This window comes from Felis catus, chromosome X (assembly GCF_018350175.1).
Source record: "Felis catus isolate Fca126 chromosome X, F.catus_Fca126_mat1.0, whole genome shotgun sequence".
NCBI classification, from domain to species: Eukaryota; Metazoa; Chordata; class Mammalia; order Carnivora; family Felidae; genus Felis; species Felis catus.
Genome location: NC_058386.1, coordinates 12427788 through 12448253, shown reverse-complemented (window position 1 = coordinate 12448253; position 20466 = coordinate 12427788). Strand labels below are relative to the sequence as shown.

The 20466-nt window shown below is 42.9% G+C and overlaps 1 protein-coding gene and 1 long non-coding RNA gene across 11 annotated transcripts in view; one reads left to right on the top strand and one right to left on the bottom strand.

Moving 5' to 3' along the window:
* LOC109496444 overlaps window positions 1-11695 on the bottom strand; it is a 69908-nt gene extending 58213 nt beyond the window's left edge. The window contains exons 1-2 of the long non-coding RNA XR_002739858.2: window positions 11008-11695; window positions 9100-9306 (exon numbers count right to left, since the gene is read on the bottom strand). This is a non-coding gene — a long non-coding RNA (uncharacterized LOC109496444). The remainder of the gene's footprint in view (window positions 1-9099; window positions 9307-11007) is intronic.
* A 215-nt stretch (window positions 11696-11910) lies between these two features.
* AP1S2 (adaptor related protein complex 1 subunit sigma 2) overlaps window positions 11911-20466 on the top strand; it is a 28142-nt gene continuing 19586 nt past the window's right edge. For 9 of the 10 annotated variants that reach the window (XM_023248825.2, XM_023248822.2, XM_023248823.2 and 6 more), the window contains exons 1-2: window positions 11912-12046; window positions 14199-14377. In XM_023248825.2, the coding sequence (XP_023104593.1) occupies window positions 14199-14377 (179 nt within the window). In that variant the 5' untranslated portion in view covers window positions 11912-12046. Of the gene's footprint in view, window positions 12047-14198; window positions 14378-20466 lie in introns of all 10 variants that reach the window. The other variant, XM_023248821.2, reaches the window with a different exon arrangement.

Here is a 20466-nt window from a genome sequence, read left to right as displayed (position 1 = left end):
TTCCATTCCACTCAGCCACCCACTCTGCCCTTATTTGTTGCACACTCTACCCAAACTCCCTACCTCCTCCACCTCTGAGATAATGCATTCATGTGTCTCTCTCAGAACACAATTTCCAGTACTTCCAGCTGTCTCACTCAGTTGCACTAACTATAACCTGGCCTTCATAGGGGTAGGGTCTTCCTCTTCCTCAGCCCCGTTACTTTCTCTCTTTCTGCTCTTATCGATCTCCTCAACCTCCTGCCCTCCCATCCTGGAACTCCCCACTTCCAGCGTCACTGCCTTCCTGCTCTGCTTTGAATGCCAAGCCTCATCACTTCAGGCTCTTGTCCTTCTATCTCAGTCATCTGCCAAATCTCAACCTTCCATCAGTGTAACTAATTACAGAATGACCCAGTCCTAGATCTTGTCTCCACTGCTTATTCAGTGCCCTCAGTTATCCTTTCCTATTGTTCCAGAAGTTTCTCTCCAGTTCTCCAAGGTCCAGTAGAAAACTGATTCGCACCTCGCAACCCATCTCCATCTCCCTCTTCACACCCAGTAGATAATCTTACCTCCTCCTCTATGTCAGAGAGGAAGCAGCTCCTTCCGCACCACCAAACTATGTGTTTATCAACATCATTTCTTCCTCATCCACCGTTCACTGTTCAAATCTTCACCCTCTCCCTCTCTGCTGACTCCTACTCACCCGCATGTCCTCCTCCTGAAGCAACAGCACCATGAACTTGATGCCCTACCCTGTCTCAGCTACCTCTCTTTTTCCCCCCTCTTTAAATACAAACCTCCTAAAAAAGCTGTCTCCATTTCTCCCTTTCCACTTTTTCCTCCATATGCTGCAATGAGTATTTCTACACATCACTTCACTCAAATAGCTTTTTTGTCTACACATCACTTCACTCAAATGGCTTTTTGACTCCAGTGAGCTCTTTCTGTTCCTACTTGAATTCTCAGCAATATTTGGCACATTTGACAACTTTCTCCTTCTTATGAGGATCTCTTCCTTTAGCTTCATGATGCTACATACTTCCAGATCTCCTCCCATGCTTCTGACCACTCCTTCTCAGTCTTCTTTTGAGGCTTTGCCTTGCCTGCCCCCTAAGAGTTAGTATCCCCGAGTTGTGTCCTGGGTATTTGTATAAGTGAGCTATTAAATGTGTAACAAATTAACACAAACTTAGCAGTTTAAACCAATATCCATCTATTATCTCCCAGCTTCTATGGGTCAGGAGTTCGGGCACAAGTTTGCTGGGTCCTCTACCTAGGTCTCACAAGGCTAAAGTCAAGGTGTTGGCCAGGGATTCATTCTCATCTGCAGCTTGGGGGCCTCTTCCAAGCTCATTCAGGGTGCTGGTAGAATTCAGGCCCCTCAGATATCTGATTTTGGAGCTTAAAAAAATGGGTTCATTTCACCATCTGTCTGCCTTTTTCCTGAGTTCCCTCTCAGAAAATAATCCCCCATTGTCATTCTTGACTTTATGCTCACTCACTTGGCCCCCACATCATAGCAACTTACACCAATCAATCCTACCTCCTAAACTTTCTCTAATCTACCTCCTTCTTTATTCTCTAATCTACCTCTCTTTATTCCTTGTTCAGGGTACCGTCACCTCTCATGTGAATTATCCAACAGCTTCCCAACTGGTCTCTTAGCCACCAGTCTTAACCTCTTCTATGGACATTGTGGACCTGCTTGCTCAATATCCATTCCAACCTCCCTGCCGTGCTCTTTCCAGAAAATGAAAAACAACCTTCTTTAAACAGGCTTCTGGTTGTGACATAGACTGTAATGATCAAGTGCACTCATGTAACATTTGGAAGATGGAAGTGATATATCATGAAGAGGGGGCCTCGCCTCTGCTATTCCAGCTGGCCAGCAGGGTTATGGAAGCGTCTGGCTTTCAGTGGCAGCTGGAGAAGGAGCCCAGTGTCCAGTCCCTATCCATATAACTGGGGGAAAAAAGGCAGTACCCAAGCATCCATTTTGCTGGCAACAACTTCCTGACTTCTTAAACACAGCACAGAAGGTATAGTCCTGAAGCCAGCAGTTAGGGGGACAGCTTCTTAACATTCCAGCTCACTGATCACGGCAGACACAGAGGCTCCCCGGCAGTCAAGGTCTGTAGTATTATTCTGGAAGGTTTTTCTGGAAACTCAGCCTAGATTGTGCTCTTCCAATCATTTTTAGACTGCTTCCATCAGTATCAGTTAGAACATGGTTCATTCTATCTACAACTAAACTCTGGCTACAATATATCCTGTAATTAACCACAGTTCATTCAGACTGATCTTTCTGAAACTCTAAAACTCATATCCTGTAATGGCAGTGCCCTTGCATAAAAATCTTTCAATGTCTCCCAATATCCTTATAGAAAGCCTGTATCTTTTTAATCTGGCTTGAAAGGTCCCACCTGATCTGATTCTCCTATCCTCGCAGACTCATCCCTACCTAGGTACCCTCTGGCCGTGTGGACCTTCTGTTCTGGTCCCTAAGATACTCATGCACTCATCACTTCACCTTTGCCCATGCTATTCTCTCTTTACGGAACACTCTTGCCCTGTCTTCTGTTAATGCCCCCCTCCCCCAATCTTTTTTAAAAATCTTGGCCTGGGGCGCCTGGGTGGCGCAGTCAGTCAAGCGTCCGACTTCAGCCAGGTCACGATCTCGCAGTCCGTGAGTTCGAGCCCCGCGTCAGGCTCTGGGCTGATGGCTCAGAGCCTGGAGCCTGTTTCTGATTCTGTGTCTCCCTCTCTCTCTGCCCCTCCCCTGTTCATGCTCTGTCTCTCTCTGTCCCAAAAATAAATAAACGTTGAAAAAAAAATTAAAAAAAAAAAATCTTGGCCAAAGGCTGTATCTTCCCAACAATCTTCCCTGACTCCACCACATATCACTAGTACCAAAACTCTAGGTTAGGCCCTCACTTATATGCTCCCACAGCATCCTGCCCTCCCTCCTTTGAAACACTCACTCCACTGTATTGGGATTGCCAATTGTAAACTCTACTCCCCCTGCCAACCCCACCTTTACACCCTATGAACCTGGTGGGAGGTTCCATCTAAGTTGTTCTCTATTTTATCCCCAGTACTGAATGCCTGGTCCAGACTTAGGTGTACAAATTCACGAAGTAATAAAGAAATGGAAGCATTTTAAGCAGGGGGTCTAATCTCAGATTTGAGTTTTAGAGAAAACACTCAAGTGGCCATGCGCATGCAGAAGAAACCGTAATGGGATCGGTTGGAAGGAAAGGGTGAGAGAGAAGTTCCAGTTTCTTGGTCTGACCTAGTGCAATATTAGTGGGGACAGAAAGAAAGAAGATACTTTGCATGCTATGGCAGGAAGAGGGGGCACAGAAAACTGGCAACATTCGAGAAGTAATAAGACAGGGGCTTAGTAAACCTTTTGCCATTCCAATTCATTTTCTTTCCTTTTTTTAAATTTGAAGTAGAGTCATCCAATTCAATTTAATTAACATTTTTGAGTGTCTATTTTATGCAAGGCATTGCATTAGATTATGCGAGACAGAGATTGATAAGATACTGTCCCAATCTTGGATATTCCAAGGGTTTTAGTTGGCTACTGGAGACACAAATACTTTTTTTATTTTTTAATATTCACTTATTTTTGAAAGAGAGAGAGAGACAGAGCGCAAGCAGGGAAGGGGCAGAGAGAGAGGGAGACACAAAATCTGAAGCAGGCTCCGAGCTCTCAGCACAGAGCCCAAGTCGGGGCTGCACCTCACAAACCACAAGATCATGACCTGAACTGAAGTCAGACGCTTAACCAACTGAGCCACCCAGGCGCCCCATGATACCTCTAGCTTTGATCTTTTTTCTCAAGATTGCTTTGGCTCTTCAGGGATTTTTGTGGTTCCATACAAATTTTAGAACTGTTTGTTATATTTCTGTGAAAAATGCTAACGGTATTTTGATAGGGATTGTATCTAGATTGGTTTTGGTAGTATGAACATTTTAATAATATTCTTCCAATCCATGAGCACAGCATACCTTTCCTGTTGGACCATATTAAGCCAATTCTTTTTTTATGTTATTAAAAAATTTTTTAAGGTTTATTTATTTTTGAGAGAGAGACAGCAAGACAGAGCATGAGCAGGGGGTGGGGGGGGGCAGGGGAGACAGAGAAGGGGGAGACACAGAATCTGAAGCAGGCTCCAGGCTCCAAGTTGTCAGCACAGAGGCCGGCGTGGTGCCTGAACTCACGAACTGTGAGATCATGACCTGAGCCGAAGTCAGATGCTTAACCAACTGAGCCACTTAGGTGCCCTGAGACACAAATACTTTAATAGGAGTCAGAGAGATCACAGGAGGAGGCACTGAAGAGTTTACATTTTGAGGGGCTGTGTATGTGTAGTTTTTCAGTTTATTTGTTTGTTTGTTTTTGCCTACAGATAAGGGCTAGTGGTTTCTGGGCAACTGTATACTGTTGTGGAAAAAACCTTGCCTGGAGACAAAACATAGGGTCTTAGCTCCTCATCTGTCCCTAACCAGGTAGGATGATCTTGAGCCATTTGTTTAACTTCTCTGGGCCTTAATTTCCTTATTTGTAAAATGCAGTTCTTGAGTGAAATGACCTTTAAAATTCTATTATTTCATATATGTGTTATATTTTATGTACATGCAGCATTTCTAAAAAATTTTCAAATCATTCAATTAAAGTGTTCATGTACTCTAAATAGTGCTTTTGGATAAATGTTTTAACTGTGTCCTAGAATATTTAGAAGACAAAGACATAATCTGGTCACAAACAAACTATAAACTTTGGTTTCTTGATTCTAAGAGACTGATGATAAAATTATCTACTTTGGACAATTAGGGACAGTTTACTGGAATGTGCCCCCAACCCCCAGCTCCTTGGCTCTTTCAGTTCCTATGATTTTTTTTTTTTTTTTAAATTTTGCCTTATCTATCACCTGGCACAAATGCTAGGCTCTGCCAGAGAAAATAAAAAAAATAAAAATCCTCCAATCAGTCTTTTTGCCCCTTTGATAAATGAGTAGTTTTAAATTCTTTAAATTTCAATGAAAAGGAGATACATGAAGGAGCAAAAAAGCAGGTTTAGAATTAAGAAAAAGAGCAGATCCACTGGCAAATTCACCTGCTCTCCCAGTCACTATGTTTCTTTCTCTTTGCAACCGAGTAACAGCCTAACAGTTTGCAAGAATGGCCAGTACTGCTAGCAGCTGTAGCAGATGAACCCAGAAAAATCAGTGGCTTCATACAAAGTTGTTTCTGATTTACTTAAAGTACAACTGGTGGTAAGTATGATGGTGGTGGTGGTGGTGGTCTGCGTGTCTGACAGAGACTCAGCCATCTTAAAAGACTAACTTCCAAAGTCACCCTGGGTGTCAACACGCAGGGGACAAAAGCAGGGCTGAGGAGGGAGGGAGGGAGAAGGGGCTTTCCTGTGGAAGGTTTTTCTGGGCCCTGCCTGATATCACTTCCGTCTCCATCTCATCAGCCCAGTCTCAGCCCCATGGGATACCTAACTGCAGGGGTGGCTGAGGAATGGGGTCTAGCTGTGTGGCAAGGAAGAGAAGGGGCATATTCTGATTAGTATAGTGGGTTTCTGCCATATCCAGAGATATTGATTCTGTCTAGTCATTCCCTCTCAACTCTCTTTCCTACCTCATGCCTGTAATGGTTGACAAAATATTTCAGAGGGGCTTCCTACTTGGTGAGAGTAGTTGGAAAATATTTTTAGAGTAGTGATAGTCATTAAGTAAGCATCTGATTTTTTATGGTGCAACATTCAAGTTTCTCCAAGTGCTCTAATTTCTAACTTAGACTAATATAGTACATTAGTTTGTACAGGGCAATGATCGTATGCCACTCTGGTATGTGCATATAGAGTTAGCTTCAGATTCATGTAACTGGGAATATTACCGTCCTAATGTTACCAAACTTAATGAAGTCAGCAATAAAAAATATTCAGATCTTGGGGCGCCTGGGTGGCTCAGTCGGTTAAGCGTCCAACTTTGGCTCAGGTCATGATCTCACGGCTTGTGAGTTCGAGCCCTGCATCGGGCTCTGTGCTGACAGCTCAGAGCCTGGAGCCTCTTCAGATTCTGTGTCTTTCTCTCTCTCTCTGCCCCTCCTCCACTCACACTCTGTCTCTCTCTGTCTCTCAAAAATAAATAAACATTAAAAAAAATTTTTTTTAAAAATTCAGATCTCAAGTTTCTTCAGATATTCAGTCTGGGAAAATTATCACAATTGCTGGCTTGAGAACTTGCCAGTTAGGTATCACAGGGTGGTTTTTTGGGTTTTGTGGGGGGTTTTTTTGGCTGTTGTGTTTTATTTCTGGTGTAGAGCAGTGGTTCTCAAAGTGTGATCCCCGAATCGCTGGCATCAGCAGCAACTGAAAACTTGTTAGAAATACAATTCTCAGGCCTCACCTCAGACCCAGTGAATCAGAAACTCTGGGGATGGGACTCAAAAATCTGTATGTTTTCACAAGTCCTATAGAGAATAACCTAGTATTCTCTAGTCTAGTTTAGTTAGCTTAATAACTAGTCTAGTTTAGTTAGATTATGGCTGAAACAGTTCATTCCAAGGACCAGGTCAAAAGAATATTATTTGAAATCATTTTGTTGAAAACATACCGACTTTCTTATGTTACTGTCAATTAAGAGTGCTGTAGAAAACTCACAGAATGAAAAGATCACAAAGAGAGCCCTGGTAGGTCATTAGGACAAATAGTTTCCAAAGGTGGCACCCATGGAAATCGAAGTTTCTATGAAGCATCTCTAGGGGCTTCCCCAAAAGAGAATGTATTCTTATGTTTGGTTGGTGACTGACTACCCAGAATTTGTCTCCAAAAGACAGGAAATTCTGTGTCAGGAGAAATGGTTTTGGAGCTTTAGGACACAGTCAACATCTTATCCATCTTTGCAACTCCATTATCTTTCAGAGTGGCTGGCATACAGTAGATACGTAATAAACGCTTATGTTAAATGAATGAACGGATGGAATGAATAGTCATCCCATAGATTCAGGTTCCAAATAATCTCCACTAATATTCCGGGGCCCCTTTGAAAAAACATCCGATTTCAACAGTTTATTCTAGTTACTGACTGCCTTATGTATGTGGCCAGTCTTTCCAGCAGTTAAGAATTGTACCTATCATCAAATATTAAGAATGCCTCCAACTTCCCTAAGAGAGAGAGAAAACCTTGTATAAAGATAGTATGTGTCCCGTTTCTTGAAATGTCCACAAAAGAGCTCGGTTACTACATGCTAACCTTTTCTGTGACTAACTTGGGGCCTCAGTCTCAGCACTGTTGACATTTCAGGCTGGATCATTCTCTGTAGGGGACTGGCCTGTACGTTGCAGCAGCAGCACCCCCATCCCCCACCTGCCCCATACCTGGGCACCAATGTGACAACCGAAAGTATCTCCAGACACTGCCGTGTGTCCTCTAGGGGAGGGGGGATAAAATTGCCCAGGTTGAGAATCACTGCTCTAGCCTAAGAGTAAAAGAAGAATCATTTTCTTGCATTTTATTCAAAGCTCTGGAAACAGGCTTCAAGAAGAAGTAGATGTCCCATTATTTCTCTTTAGCTCATTGTTGAGGACTTTGGCAGTGACATCTCTATCTATTTGAAATGATTGGTTCACAAATCCTCATTATTTTAGGCCAGTTTTCTCCTTGGAACAAGTTTATCTTTGGAGATGCAAATTCACAAACTCTAAGCATCTTTTTTATACTTATTGTGATCTTCTACACTGATTCAGCACTGAATTGCATTACAAGGCATTTTTATTTAATCATTTCTAAATAACATAGACTGGCTAAAGGAATGTTGTACAAGTCTATAAAATAGTGTTAGCACTAACAGAAGAGGTTTTATCTATTTCATTACAATATTGTAAAAAGTGATCTAAGTAAAACCTGTACTAAAATATAATGTAATAATAACCTTTAATACCTCCTACCTCAAGATTCTGTCTCTGGAAAGAAAGTCATCATTGCCTCTGCAATTTGCTTCCTGGTGTCTCAAGAATACACTAATTGGGGCCCCTGGGTGCCTCAGTCGGTGCTAATCAAGAATAAGCACCTTGATTTCAACTCCTGATTTTAGCTCAGGTCATGATCTCACGGTCCGTGGCTTTGAGCCCCAGGTTAGGCTTCGCACTAGCAGCACAGAGCCTGCTTGGCATTCTCTGTCTCCCCCGCTTTCTGCCCCTCTCCTGCACAAGCTCTCTTTCTCTCTCAAAATAAATAAATATTTACAATTTTTTTAATGTTTACTTTTGACAGAGAGAGAGAGAGCGCGAGTGAGCATGAGCAGGGGAGGGGCAGAGAGAGAGGGAGACACAGAATCGGAAGCAGGCTCCAGGCTCCGAGCTGTCAGCACAGAGCCCGACACGGGGCTTGAACTCACGAACTGCGAGATCATGACCAGAGCCGAAGTCAGACCCTTAACCGACTGAGCCACCCAGGCACCCCAATAAATAAATATATTTTTGAAGAGACTACACTAATAATCCTATTTTTTCGTTTATGTTAGATGTTATCTATTTTCTTACGGCTAGTGCATGAGGGTTTACCATTATTTCAAATCCCCTCACTTGTGATCCTCCACATTCTCAATATATTACAATTTTTACCTAAATCATCAGTGTTTCACGATGAGCCAACAGTGTACCCAGACATCCTTGTTGACATCCTCACACTAATGTTCCCTCTCTTATTGTCCATGTGGGTATATACTTCAAACATTCCTTTTTTTTTTTTTTTCATTTAAGGGCATTTTGAGAAGGAGAGATAAAAGCACATAGCCATCACACATTTAACAGGAAACTAAAGTTATTTTTGATAACTTTTAAAAGATTACATTAAAAATCTCAAAATTTTCTTGTTAGAAAACAAAATCCCTACTTCACCCTCACCTCACGCATTAAGCATAAATGAAAGCTAGGCACTTTTTTTTCTTTTTTAAGAAACAAGTGATGCTAACTAGATTGTGGTGATCATTTCACAAATCTACATAAATATCAAATCATTACATTGTATCCCTGAAGCTGATATAATGCTGTATGTCAATTATATTTCAATAAAAAATAAATAAAAGGCAGTTTACCAGAAATACTTCATTTGTTCCCCTTCTGTATACTGGCAACACGGTTATCTTTCCTACTTAAGGACAGATCTGTTCTTCTCTCTTCTGACCTTGTTCAATTTTCCTTTATCTGCCTGGGCCACTGAAACCTGGGAAGCATCAGGCAGCCTCGCACCATGAAAGTGCATGCTCTTGTTCCATGAGAAATGAGTTTGTAATAAATGTCTCCTGTACCAAGAAAAAAAGGTATAAAACCTGAGTTTTACTTTTTCATAAAAAATAATTTTTGTTTCATCCTTAACAACCAAGAAATCAGGACCACCCAGATAACAAAAGCAGAGGATTAAAAAAGATACCCTATTAACATGACAGGTGAAGAAGATACTAGGTGAGAATCCGTATAGAAGAAAGCCCACAATTTGGAACATGTGGGAATCAAAGTCAAGCAGTTAATTACTAACAAAGACAGTAACAGCGCTTCTTTTGTCTTCCACAGTGAATGCACAATTAGCACTTAATACTAAGGCTGGGGAAAAACCATCTATAATCTACTGAAAAAGACCATGTGCTTCTATAAATTTTGTTCTTATACACTTGCCAAAAAAAGAGGACATATTAACAAAATAATGGGCCCTGCATTGTTAATTGCTAGGTTGTTTGCAGTTGTGCTGTTGCTATTAGAATTTAATAAGCTATTCCTTCTCCTAAATTAATAAGCAGCCAAGATTATGTAATAGCTGCTTTCAGCTGCTAATTATTTTTCCCATAATTCCTTTCCCCCACTACCCTCCCACCCCCACCTTTTCTTGGCTAGGAGCACCAGAGACTGCCAATATGTCATCAGCAAGTCTCCTGTCTTCATTTTCAGAACCACAGACCTACATTAGGAACATAACCAATGACTTTAAACTTAAAGGTGGTTATCTTAGGAACCTCGTTTGTACAGCAAAAGAGAAAAACAGCATTTGGATCTAGAGGACAAGTTTTCATTGCATAGTATTAGATCTATCTTTGAACTAATGGCATCTGTTTTGTGTAGTAAGGGAGAAATGGGGCATTAACATGTGACTTTGGAGAATGACTACTCAGGAAGCAGAGAGAAATTTGGGCAGGGGGCCTAAAGACCACAGAAAGCCAGCTCTGTGCCTTCTGTCGACCACTTGTTTAATATCCCAGCATACATTATCATATATATTTGTAGGAAATTTTCCTAGCAGTATAGTTGTGCTCAAAAGGGAAGGTATTATACATTTTTATTTTGTCAAATAAGGGCATTAAAAATGCCCTCAAATCCTTAGTATTTACTATCATAGTTTTATAGACCTTTTACCACACAAAAAAAGAACACAATCCCTAATAAAGGATTCCTTTAAATTGATTAAATTTAGCTTCGTGGAAAACGTAGCATTTCTTTTTCACTTTGGGCCATTAAAAAATTCTGGCGACTGTGTTTGGGAACCTCTGCAAAAAGGGCATAGCTCAACAAAAGCAATTTTCTAGCTTCCTTTGTAAGAACCTAGGTGACTGGGGTAATGAATAGCATTCAACATGAGAAACCCGTGGCTGTTCAAGCAAGGTCACTTAATCCCGTGGGGCTCCCCTTTCCTCATCTGTAAAAGATGAGTCGGACTAGATGATTCATCCATTCTTCTCATTCAAAAAAATATGGACATCCATTATGTGCCAGGCACAAAACTCAGCACTTTGGTTCTTAACAAATCTATCATTTTATAGTCCTCATCGGTCAACTCCCATTTATTAGATGCGTTATCTATCAGGCAGTGAACTAGGTTGGGACGCAAAATGAATAAAATTCAAAACGTGCTGAATAGAGGCAAATGGATACGTGGGGATGCAAAATGAGTAAAACTCAAGATGTGCTAAACAGAGGCTAATGAACGTGTGGGTGAAAGAGGGATTCGTTCTTACAGGGTTTGAGGGTGAGGCTTCATAGATGTAACATTTGAGAGGAAGTGCATGCCAGGCAGAGCAAGTCTTCGGCAAGGCTTAACTGGAACACAGGCGGCTTTGGGGGCGGGGGGCGCGAGTCCGTGTGAAGGAAGTGGGATCTCAAAGACGAGATGCGGTCGGGGCTTTTCGGCAGAGAACGGACAGTAATTCATCAGGTCCGCAGCACTGAGGACTGGCGAGACAAGCCCGGGGAAAAGACACTCGCACGGCTTGGGGCAAAAGGTGTCTAGGGCTGTAGCAGTGCAATGGGAAGGACGTGCCGGATTCCAGGCAGTTTGGAGGCAGAATGATTGCAAAAGGCCCTCTGAACGCGTGCACGAGCTCCTCGACAGAGCTGACTTGTTTTCCCCAGAGGTGCAGCACTCCCTCACTCTCCTCACCATCACCACCGGCAGTGACGCCTCCCCGCCCCGCCCTCTTTGGGCACGGAGAGTTATCGGAGCTCGAACTTGGCTCTTGGCGATCCTGACCTTCCCTGCCCCGCACAGCGGGGTCGAGAAAGGGCACCTCGGAACCCTGCGCTCCCACCACTGGATAGGTGAGGTAGCCGCCCGCCCGAGTTCCGAAGGTACGCGCAGGAGCGCGCAGGCGCACAGGCCTTGGCAAAAGCCGCTTCCGGGTCACGTGACCTAACTTCCGGCCGGGACCACGCCTCTCGGTAGAGACGCGGCCAATCGGCCTTCTTGGAGTGCGGTCACCTGCGCTGCCTCCGGTGCCGTTGGCAACGGTCGAGCTGCTTCCCGCGCGTCGCCCAGCCCGCCCCTCCGCTCGCCGCAACCCCGGCTCCTCCCTCGTCCGGCCCACAGGGCGGGGTCTGTCGGCTCGCCCTCCCCTCGCCGCCTAAGCCTTCCCTCTGCCAACTGGGTCTCCTCCCCGCGGCAACACGGCTTCTCTTCCTCAGCTCGGCGACAGGGGCTTCCCCTCAGCCGCCGCCGCCGCCGCCCCCGTCGCAGCCGCCGCCGGCCGAGCCACGCCGTGCCCGCGGCCCGCGGCCGCCGTAAGTCCCGGGGAGCGAGCGGGGGCGTCGGGGACGGGGAGGCGAGAGGGAGGATTGGGCGCGCCCTCCGCCGCCCCGCGCGCGCCCCGACGACCCCACCCCGTGTCTGGCCGCTGGCCCCCCAGTGGGGCGTCGCGGCCGGCAACTCACTTCTCTCCGCGTCCGCGCCCCTCTCCACTCCTCGCCGCGCCCCGAGGATGCGGAGCCCCCGCGGCACCTGTGGTTCGGGAATCACCTCAAGTTTTGCGGGGCATTTTCGGGAGGGGCTCGCGGCCCGGGGCGGCCGAGGACCCTTGGCGCCCCCTGCGCGGCGGCGAATGCCATTGTCTGCCCCGCTCCTAGCCCGTCACCTCGCTCGGGCTCGGTCAGTGATGGAGTGCGGCCCCGTGGGGCGGCGGGGAGGCGTCGGAGACGGCCGGACGGAGGAACGCTGGCCCTGAGCCCGCTCCGCGGCCGAGCCTATTGTTTTTAATACCAATCTCGAGGAACTGGGGTGGCCTGTGATTTGCGGCAAAATCAAAGCATTAGTTTTTAACTCGAGGGAAGGAATACTTGTGCTTCGTAACCGGGTATCGTCCCATGTTAGCACATAATTATTTTAAAGAGTGAATTATTTATTCGCCCTATGAAGTGGTAGGGAGGGGATACAGACAGCCTTGAGCTCGTACTCTTTTTCCAAAGCAAACCCCCACCCTTCCAGGTCATCAGGGTCCGGGAATAGGGGTCTGTTATTCTCAAAGTTCGGGTAACGGGTCTGCGTTAAACCCGTTGTCCAGTTGATGCTTTACTTGCTGTCCCCCTTCGAATGCCGCTATCTTAACAGGACTCGTATGGGGGGCACTTTGATAACAAGAACGTCGTTCGTTTATTTTGTGCCAGGGAAGGTTTGAAGTGAGGTGTAATAAGCCGATTTTATTTAACTTAAATATAGAGTATTAAAGTTAAATTGTCACCTCATAAATTGCTAAATATCTTTCTTGTTGATGCCCGTTTGGATTAGTACGAAAAGCGTCACTAATTTCTTAGGGAAATTTAGAGCCCGGTTTATTCTAAATTGGTTGTGTAAATTTCCCCACCCCATATTCAAATTTAAGATGGTGTGGTGCATATTAAGAATCAGGCTGGAATCTTGTAGTAACGCTGTTAAAGGAACTTAAAATAGTTCACAAGGGGGGAAAAAAACCCTGTCTGAATTCTACCTTTAAATTACTTTTGTAGAAACCATGCCTACCTGTTTGCAGTTGAAAAGACCAGTTGAATTACTTAGCTTTCCTTGAAAATTAAACATCTAAACAAATCAACAGATTTGAGATTCCAAATACACATATACAAAATAGTTTAAGTAAAATACACCAGAATTCAGCATCCACTCCATCTGTAGATGCCTTTTTTAATTGTTTCAAATGAAGTATTTCATGTAATGTCTCTGCATGTGTGTGCCTCTTATTTTGGCTTTTAGAGGTTTATATTCTCTGTCATATTATTACATTAGCCCACTTTATTGTGTGCATATTTATGCTGGAATTTTTAAAAAGTGAAGATGAGAAGAGATACTTAAAAATCAGGCTTTTATTGGGAAAAATGTGCCTTTGTGGGGTTTTCTCTGGGTTAATATTTGAGATCTTTTGTTTTGCTTAAGATATGTAAGCATAAACTGAAGAGGGCATCCTAAGTGATAGCAGTCTGTCCACAAGTAATTCAGCCTGGAACTGGAACAGCCTCACGGTGAAAAACAGTAGTAGATCTGCTGTTTCTTTCAAATGTATCTGAACCAGTTGGTGTCAACAGTTCTCTTTTGAAGCATACAGAGAATGTGAAATGTATAGCCCTGGCAGACAGTAGTTTCTGAAATTGCAAGAATTATCTTCTTCCTCAAAATTTTCACTCTGGCTTTTTACCTATCCCCCCCTCCCCCCCCCCACACTATTCTCTAAACTTAGGTGGAAAGGGATGGGGTGGGAAGATTTACATCTGGTCAGAAGATCTTTCTACAAGAATTTCTTGCTATTTTAACCGGCGTAGAAATACTGATGGTTGCTAATCATTTGTCAGTCAAAGGCCCTGCCCCCAAAGCTTCTCTGTGAAACATGTCCTCTTAATCTCTACTGAATCAAAGTGTTGCATGTAATCTTGGTTCTATTTATCTTAACAGATGCAGTTTATGTTGCTTTTTAGTCGTCAGGGAAAGCTTCGACTGCAGAAATGGTATGTCCCACTGTCAGACAAAGAAAAGAAAAAGATCACAAGAGAACTTGTTCAAACCGTTTTAGCACGGAAACCGAAAATGTGCAGCTTTCTTGAGTGGCGAGATCTGAAGATTGTTTACAAAAGGTATAATTTTTATTTCTCAGAAAGATGAAATAGTAGAATCAAATATTTGGTCACTTATAATGTGGTAATGGCAGACTTTTAAGAAATGACATTTATAAATAATGAATAATGATTTAGATGAAAAAGGTTTAAGTCAAAGCTTTGTATTTTTAAAATAACTGCTATTTTGCTTGATTACCCAGGCGAAAAGATAAAATCAGGAAAGTCGATTGAAAACTAATTATGTAAATAAAGGCATAAATGATTATTACTATTTAATCTTTTTAGAAAAATGCAATGAATGTATGTCTTTGCAGGTGAAAATGGGGCCGTATTTTAAATGGTGTGAGTAATTCTCTGAATTTAAACAAGCCTTTTCCCTCCACCCCCTTCTTGAAAATCTATACAGTAATGACTGATACTTGACATGCCTTTTTTCGGACTTTTACAATCTTATGAACACAACACCTTGGATGGATAGACCATTTCAGTCATATAGATGTTTTGAAACTATATACAATATCTCTTTACTAGTGTTAACTGATTTGAAGTATACTTGTGATGGAGGTGTAATTAGATCTGATAATTTTGGGAAGAATAGATTTTTAAATTTTTGGTGTTGCAAAATGTCGCACACATTTGCTTGAACGCTAAGCTTTTATTTTTTATTTTTTTTAAGTTTATTTATTTTTTAGAGAGAGAGCGAGCGAGCGTGAGCAGGGGAGGGGCAGAGAGAGGCAGGGGACAGAGGATCCAAAACAGGATCTGCGGTGACAGAGAGCCCGATGCAAGGCTCAAACTCACAAACCTCAAGATCATGACCTGAGCCGAAGTCGGAGGCTTAACCGAGTGAGCCACCCAAGGGCCCCTGAACGCTAAGCTTTTAAAAAAAATGTACGTCTTGGGGCGCCTGGGTGGCTCAGTCGGTTAAGCCTCCAACTTCGGCTCAGGTCATGATCTCACAGTTCGTGAGTTCGAGCCCCACATTGGGCTCTGTGCTGACAGCTCAGAGCCTGGAGCCTGTTTCGGATTCTGTGTCTCCCTCTCTCTCTGCTCCTCCCTCGCTCATGCTCTGTCTCTGTCCTTCAAAAATAAAATTTAAAAAAACCATAAAAAAATGTACGTCTTTATTAATATCTGAAAGTCTTTCAATACCTTAAAATACATTTCTCAAGATTGGGCTAATCAGGTTAAAAGAAATATAATTACTTTGCTCTCCATTTCCCTTCCCTTACAAATAATTTACTGTATTTAAGATGAGTGTTTAGGGGCGCCTGGGTGGCACAGTCGGTTAAGCATCCGACTTCAGCCAGGTCACGATCTCGCGGTCCGTGAGTTCGAGCCCCGCGTCAGGCTCTGGGCTGATGGCTCAGAGCCTGGAGCCTGTTTCCGATTCTGTGTCTCCCTCTCTCTCTGCCCCTCCCCCGTTCATGCTCTGTCTCTCTCTGTCCCAAAAATAAATGTTGAAAAAAAAAAATTAAAAAAAAAAAAAAGATGAGTGTTTATGCATGTCAGAAATTGTCTTCTGTAGGGAAGTGCAGAGAACTAACAGGTATGGGCTGCAAGGAGAGTTGAAGAGAAGTCTGGGTTTTATCTCCATTTCCTTTATTCCACTCTAGGTATGGATGCGTTTTTTTTTGGTGGGGGAGATGGCAAAGGAAGTAATGGAGATTATAGGACATCGAGAATATTTTAAATACCATAAACTCCTCTTTCCAGTAGAATAAATTTAGTCATCTTTGGGCGATTTTGTATCCAGTGTTTGTTTTAGTACTTGTTGAGAAAAATCATAGCATTTTAGAGCTGAGAGAGGTCTTAGAATAATCTAGTCAAGTGATTGTTTTAAAAAGCTTGTTGCCCCCAAGGTTAGAACCCTAAATGAAACAAGTGGAAGTGGAGGTGCTCTCATGAAATCAGGACTGGGATCTTATACCCCTGCTCACTTGGCCTGTACCTTCTGCATAGGAGAAGTGTTTTTTTTGTTTGTTTGTTTGTTTTATTTTATTTTTTAAAAAAAAATTTTTTTTTTCAACGTTTTTATTTATTTTTTTGGGACAGAGAGAGACAGAGCATGAATGGGGGATGGGCAGAGAGAGAGGGAGACACAGAATCGGAAACAGGCTCCAGGCTCTGAGCCATCAGCCCAGAGCCCGACGCGGGGCTCAAACTCACGGACCGCGAGATCGTGACCTGGTTGAAGTCGGACGCTTAACCGACTGCTCCACCCAGGTGCCCCTGTTTGTTTGTTTTAAATAAAACGCTACTTTGTTTTTAATGTTTATTTTTCACACACACACACACACACACACACACACACACACACACACACACGTGAGCGGGGGAGGGGCAGAGAGAGGGGGGAACACAGAATCCAAAGCAGGCTCCAGGCTCTGAGCTGTCAGCACAGAGCCCAATGTGGGACTCAAATCCACGAACCATAAGATCATGACCTGAGCCGAAGTAGGATGTTTAACCAACTGAGCCACCCAGGTGCCCCTAAAATGGCTACTGTTGATTAAACTTCAATTTTAGAAAAGAAGAATTTGGGAGACCTTACTTGTTCAAGGTCACGTTCTAGTTAGTGACTGACATGGAGACTAGAACTGAAATATTAAGCCTGGAGGCAAAGGTTTTAAATGGGGATGAGAAAAGAGCACATATGTATTTCTTAAAAGATCCTTGTAATAGGAGAATGGGTAAGAGGAGCACCGGGACTGGCACCTGAGGGGTCTCTTAAGGAGATCGCATTATAATGAGGCCCTGAAGGAAGACTGCTGCTGTGTGCACAGCAGGTGGAGAGAGCTGTTACTATGAGGTAAGTTTTAGAAGACTTGGTGGCTGCTAAAAGGGGGGAGGGCAGTGATTCCACATTTCTGGTTCAGCTGACGGGTAAATAGGAGGTAGCAGACATGTTGACTTTGCGATGCCTGTATGACTTCCATTTGAAGATGCCTAGTTTTCTCGGGGTGGGTGTGGAAGTCAGGGGGGAAACGAGGCATAAAGTGTTAGATCACCAGCATTCAAAGGGCAAGCAAAGGGTGTATTGTATAGGGTCAGTAACGTCAGGGAAAGGGAGAGAGTTTTGCAAATTAAGTCACCATTGCCAAAATTGCAAAAACAGTTTAAATGAAGAAAAGAATCTTTTAGGTTTTACAATGAGAGTTCATAAAATGCCATCTGTGGGAACATTTTCAGTGAAATAGTAGGAACAGGAGTCTCGAAGAAATGGAGCAAAGTGTGAAGAAGAGGTGGAGACTTTTAAACACCAAGTGTAGACTATTTGGGGAGCTTTGCTCCGAAGATTACGAAGAGGTGGTAACCACCCATAGATGCAGGAGTCGGAAACAGGGTTTTTAAAAAGGTGCGAGTGACTTAAGCTTATTTCTAGATAGGGAAAGGAGTCCCCCGTGTGGAGGAGGAAAATACCAGCAAGGGAATCAATCCCAGGAATCGAGATTCCTGCAGCAGAAGGCAATGGCCTGTTAAACAGAGGGAAAGAAAGCACTCGTTGGTATTCCCGCACACAGGATTCAGCCCACCCACGTCGGGCCGCCACTTTTTCTTATGAAGGGCTATAAAGGGTAATCTAACCTGACTCTGATACTTGTATCAAGCGGCTATAAACAAAAGGTGCACTTAAAAAACAGCTTTATTGAAATAAAATTCACCTACAGAAGTTAGAATCTTAAGTCAATTTTTCGATACATCTGCCCCATTTCGTACTGAAAACCTCATGTTTTATATTTAAGGACATATTCTTTGTAAGGACATATTCATAGAAACAGGTGATTTTTTCCCCCTTAGTCCAGCTGGTAGAGAAGACCTTTTTAAGCAAAAGAGCTATCACTTCTGAGAGATTGTGAACCAGGACTCTGGCTGTTCCTGTCAGTAAGTGGTCTTTAGGTCTTCCTTCCCCCCTTTGTCTCAGCCACATTCTTCTTGCTGAGTATTTCACTTAAACAGTTCCCCCTCTTGGGGAGCAGGTGGGGGGGGGGGGTTGATAGGGATAATATAGCTGAAAATACAGACTGAAAATCAAGGGACTTGAGTTCTGCTTGGTTCGCACCCTTAGCTAGTTTTGTAACTTTAAACAAGTCATTTTTCCTTTTTTCCTCATGTCTGAAATAAATGCTCTTGAAGATCCCTTAAAGGCTGAAGAGTGTATTTTATGCAGCATGCTATGGAAGAGGCACTAGATTAAAGTTTTACAATGAGTTTAAAAATACATAGGTCCAAATTACTAGTTTGAGAATTTGCCAGAATACCTTATTTTCTTTACTAACAAAATAATTTTTAATGACATACCGGTGGGATTGAGAACAGTTTCGTTACATTCACCCATAGTCAGCTGACACTTAGCTGACTGCAGAGAAGTCATGTGTTTTGAGTATAAGAATAGGCACTTTCAGATGTTCTCTGAGTGCCAGTAATTAGAGTAAGCCTTAATCCACTGTGCTAAAAATAACCAAACATGCCTTTCTTCTTACTAGTCTGTTATTAATTTTACTTCAGATTTAGACTTACAAATATGTACTAAGAAAACAAAATGAGCTCATAATTGAATTTTTTAAAAAGCATTTGGCTCAAAAATAGGGTTCTCTTGGTAATCTTTTACTAAATCAGTGTAACACCATTTACTTCACTGCCTCTTCAAACCTCTTAAAATACTGCCTATTCAGTTTTAATTTTTGCCAGGTGCAGGATTACTCTATTTAATACAGTTCCTGGTTATTGTTTTTAATATAAAACTTGGGCTTTGGAGTCAAATTGCTGTTCCTAGGGAGGTTACTCAATTAAGCCTGGGTCTCCTGTAAATGCAAGTAATAATGGTATCTTTCTAGAAGAGTTGTGAGGATTCAAATAGTAAAATATGCAAAAGCCTCAGCTAATATTTAGTGTTTCATTCAGAGCGAGGACTCAGTGAATCTTACCTGTCACTATTCTGTTTCTTCAGTAAGCTTTCTGTAAAGTGGTGTCTTAGAATCCTGATAACTAGCTGTTCACTTACAGCAAAGAATTTGTTTACTTTGATGGCTCTTTGTCCATTCTACATTTAGGTAGAATTGCAGGATTTTTAAAATACTATCAGCTGATGCTTAGACACATCAGTCCTGGTGGTATTTAAAACAGTTCTTTAATTTTAAGTTTATTTATTTATTTTGAGAGAGCAAAAGAGAGAATATCCCAAGCTGTAGCACAGAGCCTGATGCAGGGCTAGAACTCAAGAACTGTGAGATCATGACCTGAGCCAAAACCAAGAGTTGGACACTTAACTGACTGAGCCACCCGGGAGCCCCCAGTCCTTGTGATAGTTAAGTTAATATTTCCAAGTGATTCTACAGTTGAAGACCGATGACTAGTATTTCAGTGCTGTTTATTTGTAATAAGGCAGCACTGGCAGTACTGTGGATGAGGAGCAAGGACCATGGGGCAAGCATTCGATTACTTAACAGTAGCATTGTCGAAATGCTGACATTAAGACTAAAAGGAATTTTACTATTAGTAACTGACTTAGTAAATTCTTTCTAATGGGATTATTGAAATAGCACCCTGTTCATGTGCGCTGTTCATGGCTGGGTTTTTTTATCTACCATTTTAATGCCAGTTCCTTTAATTTTTAGTTTTCTTAATTCAGGGACTTGTAACGTATCATTTGTATCAATTTCCCCAAATTCAAAACTATTTGGTGAGCATGGGTTAGGGAGGGTGGAGAATTGGAACATCCCATTGCCTGTTAAACAGATAAAACCATAGGGTAGGAAAGAGAGGAAACATTTTGTTAAAGTTGGAGGTGGTGCCCTGTTATGTCCTTCATGCTAATAAATGAACACATTGGAAAGCCCCCTCTCTAAGACTGCAACAGACTCTCCTACCATTTTAAATAACTTACTGAATGTGTGAGTCTGGTAGAATGGACACGGCAGAAAAGTCAAGCTGTGGATGACAAGGGAGTCCCTAAGGTGGAGTGGGAGAAGGCCTGGAGTTGATGTCCGAAGATCAGATTTCTTGTCCCAGAGCAACCACTTGGCAGACCCTGTACTCTTGGGGCCTCAGTTTTTTTGTCCTCTACCCCCCACCCCCCAGTCAAGGATGATGGTGCTTGCTGTTGG